At 39.4% G+C, this 17,102-nt stretch overlaps 1 protein-coding gene across 2 annotated transcripts in view; it reads right to left on the reverse strand.

The window, feature by feature from the left end:
- LOC133980298 (rho GTPase-activating protein 42) overlaps window positions 1–17,102 on the reverse strand; it is a 64,850-nt gene that overhangs the window by 19,931 nt on the left and 27,817 nt on the right. For both annotated transcript variants that reach the window (XM_062418980.1, XM_062418979.1), the window contains exons 4-7: window positions 9,760–9,831; window positions 2,066–2,167; window positions 1,726–1,836; window positions 241–345 (exon numbers count right to left, since the gene is read on the reverse strand). In XM_062418980.1, coding sequence (XP_062274964.1) covers window positions 241–345; window positions 1,726–1,836; window positions 2,066–2,167; window positions 9,760–9,831 — 390 coding nt within the window. The remainder of the gene's footprint in view (window positions 1–240; window positions 346–1,725; window positions 1,837–2,065; window positions 2,168–9,759; window positions 9,832–17,102) is intronic.

Raw genomic sequence — 17,102 nt, forward strand, 5'->3', positions numbered from 1 at the left:
CCCAGCTAACACTTTTTTTGGGTTGTTTTTTTTTTGACAGAGTGCCCTTAAAAGGCCTGCAGTAACTACCTGAAACACAACACTCTGATATCGATCCTCTGTGCTGCAAGGAATCCCTTTTTATCAAATCGCTATCCATTTGCGAAAACTCTGCTTGTTATAATAGGGCATGATAAGCTTCAGAATCTGATTACGTGGCTGGTTGGCTTTGTGTACAACCCCTGAGGTGTTGAGACTTACGTTCTGTAGGTTGAACTGCAGCTGCTGTTTGTACGGCTCAAATTCATGAGCCAGCTCGTATCCTTCATGGTAGAATGTAAACAAACCCTGAAGAAAGGCCAGGAGCTGGAGAGGAACAATGTTTAAAAGTGATTTACAGACTCAATAAACACTTTAGAGCTATGCAAGTAATTCATATTCTCATATTAGAGAGCACATTGTAAAAAAAAAAAGTTAAGACTGCAATGTGAAATTTTGTACAATAGAAACAATAATCATTCTTATAATCACATAATAACCCTTTAATATCTCTAAAACATGGGAAATTATTCCAGTGAGTGATTTTTTAAACCATGGAAACTGATTCATTTTGTCAGTATGAATGTCACACTCTGTGCATATTCCTTTTTTTTGAGTAAACCTCTAATTACAATATACATATTGCATTGTTGGTTAAAACTAATTAACTTTTTCTTAAACAGGATTGTACTGTAGAAGAATTAATTGGCAAATCTGGTTATTTTCATGCTCATGCACTGAATATTGCAATATTATGATGAAACACAAAAAGAAAGGTTTGAAAAAGTTGTGATTTTTCCTTGTTGACAGATATTGATCTTATTTTCTGTATAATGCAGAAATATCCTTGACCAGTGTGGAAAAAGCACCGGTGGTATTAATGGAGAAAAAACTGAAAGAAAAAAAAAAAAACCTAATTCCATCTGTACTGCAGTGGATCCTGCAAACATACAGCTGCTCTCAGTCAAAAACCTCAGACACAACCACTGATTTGATTTCTAGGATGAAGCTTGGTATATCAAATGTTCAAGGATGAACTGTCTTATCTTTGCCCAGATTCATCACAGGCAAGGTTGAGCCTTGTCATTTTTCCCAGCACTACCTGGGGCCTAGAGATTTACATTTCTGGCCTGGTTTCTGGGTGAGCTGCCAGTGGATGTAAACAAATGGGAGTGGGGGCTTTTAAAACAGCCAGTTTGCTCCAATTCCACATTCCCAGACATTTAACACCTGGAGAAGTTAATGTTTCCTGGTAACTTCTCCACTAAAGATGTTAGAATTGACTCCACAAATCTGTAGGGTATGGGGCTTTTATGGAGCACTTGATTTACACTTGCACTTTGTATTGTTTTGTTTGATAACAACCACTTGATCTAATTATACCCACTAGCTTGCCCGAATGGATCGACTATATTACAGAGAATCTGTGATGAAGATGACAAATAAGTGCAATACACAAGAGCAAATATATACCTCTGAGAGATGTAAAATGGTGCCTGTCTTCACTCAGGGGATGATATGACAGGCATTTAAAAAGCCACTTCCATCAGCAACAAGAACAAATATTGTCTACTATTTTGATTATACGCCACTAAGCTAATCCTTTATCTAATTATACAGTAAAAAAAAAAAAAGCAACACTGCTTCTTTAATATTTATTCAGCAAAAACTGAACCCAAAAATATGTAAAGCTGATACTTCTCTTACCGGCTCGACAAACTCAAATTTCTTCTTTTCTTGCACTTCCTGTATTTTGAAAACATACTCAAGGGAGGCATCGTAGAAGAGTTGTCTCTCCTTATCAATCTGCGTGTCAGCCTAAGAATGAGCAAACAAACCAGGGTTAGTGCCATGACAAAGAGAGGTCAACCTGAGTAGACAGAGAGAGTTAATGCTTACATCACTGCCTGGAAACAGTGTGTGCTTAGGTAGGTTACGAGTAAAGAGTGGCACAAAAACAAACTATTTTTAGACAACACAAAGCTGACCATAAAACAGCATTATTCATAAACCTGTTTGGGCTCAAATACATTTGTTGTGGCTTTACCTCCTGCAGATATGTTTCCTTCTTTTTGGATGACAAGTTGAGGTGTCTCTCAAGTGTGGAATAGTATTTCTCCGTTTCCTTATCGAATTTCTTCTTCCCTTCCTAAAATGGTCCACAAGACATATAAAAGGCTTTAACATGAATACAAATGTGTGATGTATGCTGTATCTTGGGGGTGTGTGTGTATGTGTGTGGTATGACTGCCACTAGGTGGAAGTCTAACTACATTTTCACATGCCACTCGCCACATGTCATTTAACATTCCTGACAATAGATTATTACAGGTCATAAAATTGGCATATGACTGTGTAATGACAAGAAGACAACGTGGACATGGTCAATAAGGACTGTGCGTTATCAACTGGGCTTCTTTGAAATATATGTTATTATTCTCACAGTGAGATGAGGAAAGTGAAGTTCATGACATTGTAAATCATCAATAGCATAATGGATTTGGCACTGTCACAGACAGGACCGGCTGGATGCTGTTTGCATTTTCCTTCCCTGTTATCCACCTGCAGAGACAAGTCGAGCTCTATAGTTACCAGTCTCATGACTCAGACAGTGTGTCCCAGTAGACTTTGAGAAGGAGCAGGAAATGGGCTTTTCATGCCAGATGCCCATCTATATAGTATATGGATTAAGAGATTGAACATTTCATCTCCCCCATTGGCTTTAACCAATCCATGCCCAAGTAGAGAAACCTGTCTGTGTGAGGGAATTCAAGTGTCTCATCTGCAAGTCTGACCTCCAAACCAAGCTTTGCCCATTTAATGCCCATCTCTCTATGCAAACATTCATACAGCGGCTCGTGAAGAACAGAATCGAGGGGATGGGGGGAAAGTGTGAGGAAACGGCCACTGTAACCAGATCCTACTTGTTTGTTTTCATTCCCATGGCCCTGAAATTCAGCAAGTCTAATCTACTGGCTACGGATATGACCTAGAACAGTGTTCTGCTTCAGCAACCCCCACAGCAGTTAAACACGGGAGAAATTCGCCACAAGACACTCTAACCCTCCTACATAACTATTACAAGTACAGCACAAAAATCGATAGATAATTTCATGTAGTAGCATCTTATTTCCATCTTTCTTGTCATGTCTGGCCCAGGAATGATCTTTTCAGGAGGGGGGTAGAAATCAATTGCTTGTATGCCTGCTCTTCAGAAATAAAGAGAAAATAAACAGGTGGAGAGTAAAATAAACACATGATTAAATATGATATCACAGTGACAGGAAATAAATTTCCCTCAAGGATCAAGTGTTTTTCATTAGACAATAAAAACAGAGCTGACTGTCTGCCATTGTGAACGCTGTTGATGCAACGTTATTTTGTGAGCATGCATACAACTGAGTCTTACAACTGGGGAAATACCAATACACACTGTGCACACACACACACACACACACACACACACACACACACACACACACACACACACACACACACATACACACGCTGGGGATCACATTAAATTAAGAGCTTTAGGTTTAGATGAGCCCCACAGTCACAGCAGGAATCTCCCCATACTGATGACTGGTGTGAGCATGCCAGAAACCTCATCACACACACACACACACACACACACACACACACACACACACACACACACACACACACACACACACACACACACACACACACACACACACACACACACACACACACACTTTTTCACACACACAAAACAACCCTCCTCCCTGCGACTGGACTAACTCTTTCACACTTACAAAGAGTGGGGAGTGACTCACAGCCGCAGTGAATCTGGGAGGCAGAGCCAGCCTGATTAAGTCACCCAAAGTGTCCTGCTTTGTTTTGATCCAGACAGGACGTGTATAAACTGGTGCTACCGTAATGATACCCCAGCAGAACACCAGGTGTTGGTTTGTCCGTGTGCTAAGCGCGTTCTTCTCCCCCTCTGGTTATGTTTGTGCAATCAGAGTGGAATATGAGCGATTTAAATTGCAAAGATTCTCTGAGAGAACGAAGGAGCAGTGCAGGCGAAAGGCTTTGAAGCCCAACACATGGTGGCAGAGGACATAGATGTGGATAGATATATAGCCTACAGCACACATAAGTTGGAAGTTTCTGACACACACTAATGCCAGCGCCCCAGAGTAATCAGCCGGCTGGGAATGGATAAAGCCAAAGCACTTCCCAACACTCTGTGGTGCACAAAACACACATGAACCTACCACTTGGGAGATTTCCTCATCTGATTGCTTTGTTCGCCTTCATGAATAAATCAGATGCAGGAAGAGAATATTCTGATTCAGATTGTGTAGTGGAATGTCTAACTGGCAAGCCTCACGTTGCTGTTAGGAGTGCTTTGATGCCAGCTGTAATATGGATGAGTATGCTGATTGCTCTTATAATGTCATAGGGAGGAAAATACAGAGTAAAAACCGCAGGCAGCTTTTCACCTGGTCATCACATATTTTCAGTTTGCTAAAGGGAGGATTTTGAAAACAGGCATGAACACGGCAGGAGGAATATTTGGACGCTAGCCTTACATCGCCAGTTTTGACACTGGCCCTAACGAGCCTCAGGGCCATCATTTCTGAGCCTCGCATCACCATGGTAACAGATGTAAGTGGCAAAGGAGGTCGAATGTGTCTGTGTGTATATAGAGGAAAGAACCCCAGATATCACACACTGTCACACGGCACTTCTGTCCAACACCCTGGAATAATACAAACATCAATGACTAGCAAGGCGTCACATGCAGCATGTTTCACCACACGTTCATTTTAAATGGATTCTCTGAGCAGTGACATGAAAGGCAGATCTCTGCATGAGCTCATTAGAGACAGCTAATTGGAGCAGAGGTCCAGAATGGCGATTAAATAGCAATAGCCAGGTTATTTTGATGCCCCACCACGCATGAGCTGGCCTGTGTTCCACAGGGGATGCTGACAGCACACCAGGCTTCAGTTTGAGTTCAGTTACTTTGCTGCAAAGCCGAAAATGTCTCCCTCCTAACCTGAAATCCCACTTCCTGGGGAGACATCACAGACAGCCAGAAGTTGGCCAATTAACACAAAATAATTAGAAACATCTGCTTCTGAAGAGATGAAAAACAAATACCCAGACTTCTAAATAGGACGTATGTACGTGTGTGTGAGGCAAACTGCCAAGCTTTCTAAAAGAATAAAAAAATCAGCATTTGTTTATGTGTTTGACACATGATGTACTAAATTTAAAGTACTAAAAACAAAAGTACAAATGCCCCATATACACATACTTTTCTTTTCAGAGAACATGTGCCGTGTACTGTACATTCTCTCATGTCTGCACAACAGGGATATTGCCTTCATATCTGATTTCATACTAATACTGAAGATGTGAGCAAAGCTGCAAGGGAAAAAGTGGGTATCTTCTTAAGATCAATCTTCAAAAGCTTCTCTATTATTATGGTCTGAAAAAAGTCTTTTGACAAGCCCAGCATAAATATAGGCCTATACTGTATCCTGTAGGGATCCCTTAGGCATTTCCCTGTCAGGATCAACCTAACCCTTGCTGTAACCGCCAAACCTGAGAGATAATGAACAAGAAAGATAACTAGAATCATCTGGAAGTGAGGAACTCCTTGTCAGGATGACGCATCTGGTTATTATTTGTTTTGGACTATGTCATCGGTCAGTGTAGCCTATGACTAAGTTCATAACAAAGGAGCTCCCTCAGACCACCTTAATTATGTTCAAGGTAGGAGAAGGTTTTTCAGTGTCAGCAATTTCATGTGGTTACTGCATCCAACTTTGCAGGATAAAGCTTACATGAGTTAGTGAACTTTGCTGGCCAGTCCTTTGTTTATTGTTTATATGACAATTCTGCTTTATTAAACCCTAAGGCAGTGAAGTCTGTCAGGATTTCATCATAGAAAGGGAATGACGTGGTATAAGCTCTCAGTCCTGTGTTCACTGTCAGTTTCAGTTCCAGAGAACAGTGGACACCAGATGGAAATACAGTTAAACTACAAGCAATTGTGTCAGTTCATCCTTCAAAAAGACTCCATGAAGTCATTATTATCCTATTTGAAAAGATGTCTTTTTTGATGCCATTAATTATTTCAAAAGAAATGTGACAACAATATCTCACTTACTATACTACAGAGGTCCTTTCCTTTAAATTATTTCTGGATGATATAATGTTATTATTTGTACATAATCTGATTTCATACATATTGCTTCTGCAAAAAGCAAGAAGCTGATATATACAGTGTTGCCTTCAAACAGGTGAATACTGACCTCTCAAGGTCTACTTTGACTGCCTCGTGACATTCTGGTGATCAGGAGAGAAAGTAATTATTTTCTGAAAGATTGTTTTAATGGTGTTTCTGCTTTACTGGGTAGGGTGCAGTGGAAAATGATGGGACAGACATGAGAATAATGGAAAGAAACAAATTTCATTTGCATCACATTATTTATACATGTTGCTGTCTTTGCATCATAAAGTTTTTGAGTGTTAACTACAGTGCTGTCATTTCAGTTTTTTTTAACACTGTTATTAGGTTCAATGTTTTGTGTTTTTTGTCTTATTTGTTTATGAAAAATATATCAACTGAAAAGTTTATTGCCTAATACATATTGCACATATCCAGGACATTGCTTCCATCTTTAATCATTTGATGTGTTAAGTGGCTGGACTTCTGCCGGATTTCATTACAGCTGGAATAACTGTGCTGTGCTGTGCAGTGGGCAACCATGATCAGAGCCAATGAGGCATAAACAGCGAATCGTTTAGCGCTCAAATAATTTGTTGATTTGTTGATCGACTAAAAATAACTGACTGAGGCCACTATGAGCGGGGTTTTAATATTTCTTCCTTCAGGCGTAATCTGGTGGTATCATCAAGTCTGACTCTATGGAAAATATTGGTGTAAACCACTACCATACAATAACAATAATACGATATGATAGCATCATCATAATTTGCCTCCATTGAAAGCTGATTAAAAATGGCTTTTACTCCAGTGGTTTTTGCAATATAGTTCAAGACAGGCAGGTAGAACAAAAGGCTTTCAATCATGTGCATAATACAAGTACTTAAATTGGCCTATTGACATACCATTGTTAGTGAAAATAGCCAGCGAGCGTATCCCCCAACTACTTATAATTGATCTCTGTACTCTACAGCGTCTCGATTAGCATATTTTGGGATTTCACAGCATACATGCAAATGTCACTTCCGCCTCTAGAGACCCTGACTAGTCAAGAATCATCTGATCTCTGTGCACCCTCTTTAGGATGAGGACAGCTCAAATTATCGGTGGCCATCTGACTCCCATCTGGGTCTATTTGCACTAATTCTTCATGCTCAGCTAGTGGGGGACCCCTACAGTGCCCCTAATGTTGAAGATCCTTGAAGGGAACACAACATTGTCAAAATTTCAGAGATCAGGAATACCACCCACGAGTTAGAAACCCCCTGGTATTGTCTTGAAAAAGTGTCCCTGGGGTGTGTTAAATTTCAAGGCTTTAAAAAACCTGACATCCAACAATCACACACGTACACACAAATTGTGTGGACCAAGCTTTAGGCTGTTTACCTCCAATAGTTCTCTGTTTGTAGAAAATAATAAATAAATTACCCCTTAGAACAGCAAGTCTTTGTGAGGGTTAAAGCCTAAGGTTGACGTCCAAGTTGTATCAATTGGCAATCTAGTGGATGCACAGAGGAGCTGACTTTGTCGACATAGAAACAGCAAATACTACAAATACACACTGAAACCAGAACAGTCTTAATTTCACTTCTGAAATCTTTGTTCCTTGCCTGGGAAATTAACAACTTGTATCTCACAAAAAGTATCTGAAACTGGAAAAAAAGAAGTGCAACATAATTTCAGTTCTACATCTTGGTTTGGCAGCCAGCACATATGGTAGGTCCACATTCCAGTGAAAATACATGATTGTTTGAGTTCTTGTAGCTTTCTAGACATCTAAAGTTTGATGGTTTTATTCTTAAAACATTTGGTTTAGCCTTGTGTGAAGCAGACTGTGTCTAATTTGTCCTGTAGTGCTGCAGTCAATCTGCTAGTGTGTTATGGCCATGGAAGTGTTGTGCTTGTGCCTAAGAAGCTGATACACTGGTACGTAACCTCAGTGGGATTACTCGCAGCATACCCAAATAAGGCAAGAGCTCCCCGTTTGTCCATCTGACGTTCTCAGACATGAAACGCAGTAACTGGAAGGGTCAGACAGCCTCCAGATCTCTCCACATTCTCGGAACAGTGGAAAGTTGCTCAGCCACTCGTGATGTCTGCCTTTTATCTCACTCTAGTTGGACTAATGTTTAGCGGGGGAAGGGCCATTGGCGGAGAGAGCCATTAGGAGGAAGTGGTCGGAGGAAATAAGAGGTAGTGGGAGTGACGGGGGCTGTGGCTTTTAAGAAACCATTTTATAAACATGGAGAGTCGGCGCAATAACACTGAGAACTATGCTGGGGGGGGGGGGGGGGGGGCTGAGAGGCAGAAACGGCACAAAATGTGTTTTGTCATTACAGTAGATACATGTGATGGCCGAGACATGAAAACGACAATGGTTATTTAGTCTGGCGAGGAAAGAGGAGAGTGATTGATGTCCACATTTCAGCACTAAGAAGAGAAATAGTTCCTCAACATTGCAGGTTGGCTTCTGAGCATACTAACGAAATACAGTAAAATGACAACTTTTTCAGACCAGTGGCTTTCAAGTCATGTAAAATATATCAAGATGAGAGTCTGACTTTGAGGCTGGAATGTCCCTCATAGGGGTTAGAGCTATGTAAAGATGTGCAAATGATTCAAAGAGTCCTGTGTAGAGTTACTGTAGAAATAGACTCAGAAAATCAGCGGGAGATCCGTGTGAAGGCTCCAGTTCTACCAGGCTTGCTCATGTGTGATCTCACTAAGGGAATGACCACAAACAACTGGAGTACTTTCATTTTATGCCTTTGCGTTGGCCAGGAATGAAAGTATGGCTTGTAGCAACAAACCCACACTGGCCTTTTTAGTCAACTTCAGTTTCAACAAAATATCACTGTGGAACCAGGATCCCTTGAAGCAACACTCGGCAGAACCCCCACTGATATCAATCCTTTATGTGAATAGGTTGGAAAGGAATGCATTGCATGTTACAGGACTATAGTAACTTGATTACAAAAATGGTGAATACAATATATTAGATACTGCACTTTGATAGTAATCAGATTATAAATACATTAAAAAAACTCTGCTGCTTGATCAGGTAGAAATATCTTTGGAGGAAGAGCAGCTTGTAGACTGTGATATACAGTCTTTGCACTTTTTTTTAGCACCTACTATATAATCTATAAATACTGCCAATTATTTTTGAAAATAACACCAATCTTCTTGCAAATAAAGTGTCTACCAAAGACAGACAATTGTTTAGCTGAATATCTTTAACTTTATAAACTAAAAACAGAATCTAGCCGCCATAGAACTATTAGGCCATATTATGATACAACTTAAAAATTTTAATATCTTATCACACTTGAAAACTGACATCATCGTTTATACCTCCTATCAGTCTGAGAGAGACTCATTTCTTAGCAGTGTCACAATTTGCCTTTAATTAATGATTTGCATACTGTAGGGGAGATGAAGAGGGTGAGGAGGGGAGGTGAAGGGTGTCAAAAGACATGAGATATCCTCCACTGTTCAGTTGCTAATTGTGCATGTAGGTGGCCTCTTACCTTCGCGGCACCGATTTGCTCCTTCCGAAATTTTTCCAAGGGAGTGATCAAAACATCATCCGCGTTCTGAATCTGAAATGACAAAAAAAAAAAAAAAAACACAGATAGATGTTAAAATGACTGATCTGACTGTATCTTTCTGAATGATTTAAAATGAGTATTAGAGGGGGAAATGTCATATAAACGTTTAATTTGGCCGTCATTCAGTTGTATTACAATGTTCTTGCTTTATAAATGTGCAGCAAAGTGTACGACACACAGGAAATGATAGCACTCAGAATGATCTAGTCTAAGTCAAATACAGATGCATTGAGTCCAAACACAAGTGGAGGATAGAGAAATCACATTCATTAATATCTCTTAAGCCAGTTACAATGAACAATGCCTTAGTATGAGATACCCACAATGACTACGGCAGACATAAGAGATAGAGCACTCAACAATGGCCCTGCTAGATAGAAGAAAATGGAGCCTTTTATGTGAGCTGTGAAGCACCAGCATTGTCAAATCTCGCTGAAATACGACACAGCATAGCAGATGAGGAAGCTTTACAGCTAAAGTCTGCAATGCATTTAAATTTTTGAGGTATGTCTCCACATATTGGTGACCTCTCTTGCGTCATGATCACAGTAAAAGGTCTCACCTGGAGCCTTTAGCTCCTCATTCCAGACAGAAACAGATAAGGTGAGATATATTGGGCCAATTACAGACTACATTCGATCCTTGCAGGTGAGCGTTTCGGAAAGGTGCCATTAAGGTGCTTCTGATTTTCCCGTGGATGGGCTTTCATCCACCGAGATCAGATGACATCAGACTGGTGGGGTCGAAACTACGGGAGGCACTGTCACAAATGACATGGCTCTTAGGTTGATTTAAGGTCTTATTCTGTGTGGTGAGTGTGTGTGATAAACTAAGGGCTGAGCTCTATAATACATTTATGATACCAACACTAATTTAGAGGTGTCTGCTCAGATGGACTATCAGCTCCTGAGCTACAGTCCTCTGAACACACACTGTCTTAGGATAGAGTTTTTGTTTTGAACCATTAATCATGCCGCATTTTCATTGTCCCAAAATAACCCTGTCAGCTCCATCACCAAACCAGAACGAGTGACTTCAAAAGAAAGCCACAATCTCTCTGAGCCAACAATCTTTCCTTCCCTTTTTACATGTGCACCGCTGCGGGCTGTTGTAAGCTTGTAGTGTAAATTATGTTGCTTTATTGTAATATTCTTCAATTACAATGCAGTCCTTCAACTATAGGCATGCTTTTCACAATTTAAACTGTAACCATATTCATTATTAAGGATAATCTGAATATGTCCCCCCCCCAATCTAAAATATCAATTAATTGGAACAAAAATCTGTAGACTGGGCCTTCGATGACACGTGGGTTGACACTCTTTCTCTTCAGCAGGGGTGGCTAAACTTTTTCGGTTGTGGGCAACATACCAGAAGGATTCACGGGCCAAACAATAATAAATAAATAACAGTTTTCAACCACTTACACTGCAAGGAAAAGAAGAAGAAGAAGAAGAAGAAGAAGAAGAAGAAGAAGAAGAAGAAGAAGAAGAAGAAGAAGAAGAAGAAGAAGAAGAAGAAGAAGAAGAAGAAGAAGAAGAAGAAGAAGAAGAAGAAGAAGAAGAAGAAGAAGTACAAATTGTAGGTGGTCCTTGAGTTCAATTATGTAAGTTTAAAGAATGTAGAAAAGTAATGTTAAAAAAGAAATGAAGGGGTAAGTAAACTGTATGATAAGCTTGCTATGTAGCTTATTAGTACATCTAATAGGATACTGTTTGTTAGATATTGTTTTATTACATTTAATTGATTCAATTTATTAAGTAATTGGGGTTGTCAATAATACCTCAAATACTGACTGTGTCATACATTTTTAGTTCACTCAATGGGAGCAGTGACATTGTGCCTTTTTGTGACTGAAAAATATCTGGCACGTCAGGAGCAAGTCTTTCTGTTGAGATGTGAAGAACGTTGCACAGATGGCTGTCAATCAACTTGGTTTTCATTTGGCTTTTGTTCAGTCATGTTTGGAAATGTTTACGTGTGTGGTGCCTCATCAGAAGAAACCTGGCCTTTTCCAAACTCGACAGAACTCTGGTAGGGGGAGAATCTGATGCTGACTCTTCAGAGAATTGTCGCATTGGATCTCAGTAACCGCCAACTGCATACTCTCAGTGACTTTTGCTGCATCATTCGAGAAGGGGGTTGTGAAAAGCTTGATATCTTTCTCAATGGCAGCCGAATCTGGGAAGCACTGATTGAATTCTTGCAGAAGAGATCTGATCACCAACACATATTTTACCATGGCATTTTGGAAAGCAGCCTTAAATTCCAACAGTGTGGGGAAGTGAGTCACATTGAAGTTGCGTTGTGTCTCAAAGAGATGGAGAACGCTTTCAGGTGTGCAGCACATGGTGTTGTTTGCCTTGCAGGCTCTTGGTCAGTGTGTTTAGTTGGTCAGTCTTTCTCTTTCAAAAACTGGTCAATTTCACATCTCAGGGAGTAAAAACGCTGCAGCACAGAGTCATTGAGCCATTGGACATCTAAGTGGTAGATTATGTCTCCATATTCAGCATCGACTTCAGATAGGACAGCCTAGCGTTCTCTGATTGAGTGCTCATGCTCAAATTAGGTTGATAGTTTTCACCTCGGTGTTCATCACATCACTGAGCTGGACTGCCTAGACACAGAGTGCCTCTTGTTGGATAACAGTGCGTTTTAACAGCCTCACCTCCCTGCACACATAGAAGCCTTCCCATTCCACTCACCTGTCATTGCTCGAGCCCCATCTTTTGTTACTCCACACAGCTTGTCCCAGGGCAGTTTTAAGTCATCGATCGCAGCAGATAGCGCTTCAAAAATGTCCTTACCTATCGTGGTGCCCTTCAGACTTCTAAGATCAAGCAGCTCTTTGGTGATGCAAAAGTTGTAGTCAAGTCCCCGCAAAAAAAGTAACAGCTGGGCTGTGTTTGTAGCATATGTGCTCTCGTCACATGCAATTGAGCAAAAATCAAAAGCACTAGCCTTGCCTGACACTTGGTGTTTTAAGTTAGCTGACAGGTCTTCGACTTGTTGTGCAAATGTTTTTCTGGACACACTGAAATTGAATTGTTGAGTTTTCTCTTGGCACATTATCCTGGCAACTTCAGAAAGGCACTTTTTAATACAGTCATCCATCCAGGAAGAGTTTTTCATGCCGGTCGATGAGCTGAGCTACCTCATAGCTAGCCATTTTAGTATTTTCCTCTACTTTGTTGGCAAAAAAAACCTCTCACTCTGTGCCAGTGTACAAAGTGTAGAGCTGATTTGTTGTTTTATAGTGTCTTTGAATATTATAATCTTTCATCACTGCAATAGATTCCTTGGAAATCAAACAAACACACTTCCCCTTGACTTCTTTGAAAAATTATTCATTTTCCCACCGTGGCTAAAATTTTAGGCGCACACTTGCTATTTTCTGACTTTTAGGTTCCTGTATGTGTAATCAAATGAGGTAAACATATACAACATATAAGTTAAATGTACATATTGTGCAATTTATTGTTAGACTATGTTCTAAAGGGCCACATTATAGGCACTTAAAAAAAACACAGACATCAGGCCACAGTTGGCCATGTAGTTTGGCCACGCCTGCTCGAACCCCATTATTGTGGCAATGGGAGATTTCTATCCTTATTTTATAAACAGTACCTATTAATAAGATTGTTTTAAAAGATTATTCAGATTATGCTCAAATTTGGAATACTACTACTTGTATTAGCCTTAGTATTTATTTGTAGTTGCATATTATCAATGTGAATAGTGCATACAAATATCACTTTACATACATAACCAATAAAAATCTGTAATATGGTCCATTATGAGATGGGGTTTAAAATCGTGGGAATGGATGAGGAAGGAAGTACTTCTGCAAGAAAAACCAAGGAAATACGGTTACAAGTGATACTCCATTATGGGTGTAGAGGATATTTGACGGTCATCAAATCTAGCTGTTATAATCCTCCAGTCATCGTGCTATCTACTGTATCAACACTGAGAATTATGATATTCTGTCAGTGTGATAATGTCATTTCCTCTGTCTTATCTCCCAAGCTTTCAGTCTAATCGAGCTTGCAATATTTCCGTGCTTTAAATGTAGATCCCTAATATCATTAGCTTTTTCCATTTTCAGTTAAATGGACAGGACAATTAAATATACAGCAATATAAGCTTTTGAGATTATGTTCTGATATTCAGAATTAAATGAAAGCGAGAAAAAAAACTTGTCTCGTGGATTTCTATAGGCTTGATTGTTGAGCGTAATTTATTCTGCAACACTTTTAACTGCAACCTGACTGTGAACATACCAAACAGACAGATCATGTAATTAATTTGCTGAGATTGGATATTTTAGCACAGAGTTAAGCTTTGATATATATATATGGAATAAGTACAAATCTAACTGTTTCCTACTGTCCATTTCAAAATAAATAACAATGCATTACAGGTAGTACCAACTGGCACACATTAAATGCAAGCCAATTCAGACTATAGACAAAATACATTTTAATCAGCACATCAAAGTTTTAATGCTCATATTTTAAATCTATTTTTGATTATTAATTTCCAATAAACTGAATCAGATATTTATACTTGCAAGAGGCCAACTTATTTAATACTCAATGGATTACTTTCAAACTGGCATTGTGCCGAATGCCCTCAGCAACAGCCTCTCTCAACAGGATTAAATCCACATGAGCGAGCACAGTGTGATGCTTGAAAGGATGCAATAGCACTAAGCAATTTCATTACTGGATAGGGGGAGGAATGTCAATGTGCTGTATTTCACTTGCTCCTGCTTTCACCAGTCCAAATATCAAGCGGATCAAAAGTGTTGCTCTGAGGTTAATTCCCAGAGACAGATCAGAATACCACCAAGGCCTGACCAAATTAAATAGTGCAAAGTGTACAAATTGAAATTTGTCTTTGATACATGTCAAAAATATCTTTACAATTCATATAAATGAGAATATCCATGCTAATTAGTTTGAAAACACTATTTGTCTTCTCTGCTTTATTCATCTATACACCCATAAAAACCCTGAAGGATATAACACCTTTTTTCACAACTTTTCCAACACATGCACTCTTGTGAGGTCATTTTGACAATTTCCCTTCACAATGTACATACACAAGCATAAATCACAGAAGACCCTATATATAACCATCATCTGCCAGGTCAGCTCTTGTTAGTATAGCACTCATCAAGTGTACTTCACAAGCATACTAAACACTGGTGGAACACTTTTTTTAACAAAATCATGTTGTTTGTTCTGCAAACATTATACATTATACAGTATATTGTGTTTCACAATAATTGGATGGATACTCAATAAACACTGTAGGCTGAATATGTCACATCCATTCCTGGGAATTTATTTGTATATTTCTGTTCTTATGTGCCTGTGGGTTATAATCATGGTAGCATTTAACTGTGAATTGCTCCGTCTCACTGGCTACAGTATGTAAGTCTATAACTGGATCGTAAATAACATTTATAGGCTTTATGCTGTTCTGTTATGACACTGTCGTCACAATGAAAAGGCAACTTAATACACCTAGAGCCCTGCTTCTTTGTTGCAGATGAGCTGAATCTCTCTGCATAAGAATACGCACCAACACAAACATATGTTTATTCACACCAATGCTACTATTTTTGCCACATGTGGAGGCATAACAAAAACTTGTTTGGTCACCATGGTGCACTATCAAATAAAAAAACAGCATTATTTTGTTTGTTTCTAGCTATTTTACTTTCATATACAATATCCAAGCAAAACATGGCTCCAGGCAGAGAAGAGAATTCTGGAGAAAGACAACTAGGCTTTGACAAGAAGGTGTTTTATCAGGTTGTGCTTGCCAGTTACAATCTGGTAACTATGGCAATTTCGTAAAAGCATCTGACAGCAGCAGGTCACTGACAATTTTAGATCTAAAGAGAAAAATGTTAAGAATTGCCAAATGGTAATTTACAGCATGCAATGCCGTGATAATTTCAATATATTCCATTATTTTCTATGTATAGCAAAAACATGTTTATGATGCATTAGTAGTGACAACCATCATCAGGCAGGCATTTGGCCAGTAGTGATTTGTTTAGTTTACAAGCAGATTGACTAAATGAAGTGCTGTGCAGACAAGAGGTGACAAAACAACATTTCGCTTCAGCAGACAAAATATTGATTTCAGCACAGGAGAAAAGAAATTCTGAGTTCGATTTAAAGGTAAAAATTCTTGTCATGTAATCCTGTCCCTCTGTTTAAAATGAATGAAGAAACATCTCACAAAGGCTGTCTCTCCACCTTGAGACCATGAAGAGGTCTCCAAGTGATAAATATGTATTTATTGATTCAACCGTACACACTTAAAGTGGCCTACGATTACATTTTCTCGTTAGATTCCTTCCATAAGTAAAGCTGTTGTGTGTGAATGATCGACTAAATCCTCTGAGACTGAAACGCAGCTGATCTGAATGTACAATTGTGTCAATTTATTAAGCGTGAATTCCTGCACTGAAACGTTAACACATGTAGCCGAGGAATGTTAATAAGTGTTGCTGGTAGAGCTTCTGAGTGGGATAACACGAGTTTGTTTTCCCTCTGTGAAAAAAGGCTGTCTGAGTGCCAGACATCTGCACTTCTTTGTCTTGAGTCGTATTTCGGCTAATGATAGCCAGGAGCATCAAATAAAAATATCAGCAACACTCGCACCAATAACCACAATGACAGCAACAACAACCAAACGGAATTAGCCTAACTCATTAAAGTAGGTGTAAGCAAAGCCCCCACAACCTCATTAAGGTGTTAAATGCATAATAAACATTATTGCCCTCCTCATCATGACAGAATAAAACGTTCCATTTCATGCTGACAGTGTGATATTGCCTTTATTAAAAGAGGGAGTGCAATAACAGTGCATTTCAGTTACTTCTGTCTGCAGATTGTTTTGGAGAGGAGGTATGTGTGTGTCTGTGTGTGTGTGTGTGTGTGTCTGTGGCGGTGAGTAACAGTCTCATTGCAGAACTAAATCTTTATCAGGTGCAGCAGTGGCACCTGCAACAAGCTGAAAAGTCATCCTCCCCTAACTTTTATGAGCTATGATATAAAAAACAAAACCTGCAGACAAAGTCACAGAGCAGTGTCAGAGTAGATGTGACACGTTTGCCCTACTACACATTTCATCGGAGCGCAAGCTGTTAAGCAAGGATACGGAGCAGATGCTGAAATGGATATAGTATAGCTGGTTTGTGGGTCCCATGAGGATTTTCAGTTGTTTGTGTTTAATAC

Source organism: Scomber scombrus, chromosome 5 (genome assembly GCF_963691925.1).
Source record: "Scomber scombrus chromosome 5, fScoSco1.1, whole genome shotgun sequence".
NCBI lineage: Eukaryota > Metazoa > Chordata > Actinopteri > Scombriformes > Scombridae > Scomber > Scomber scombrus.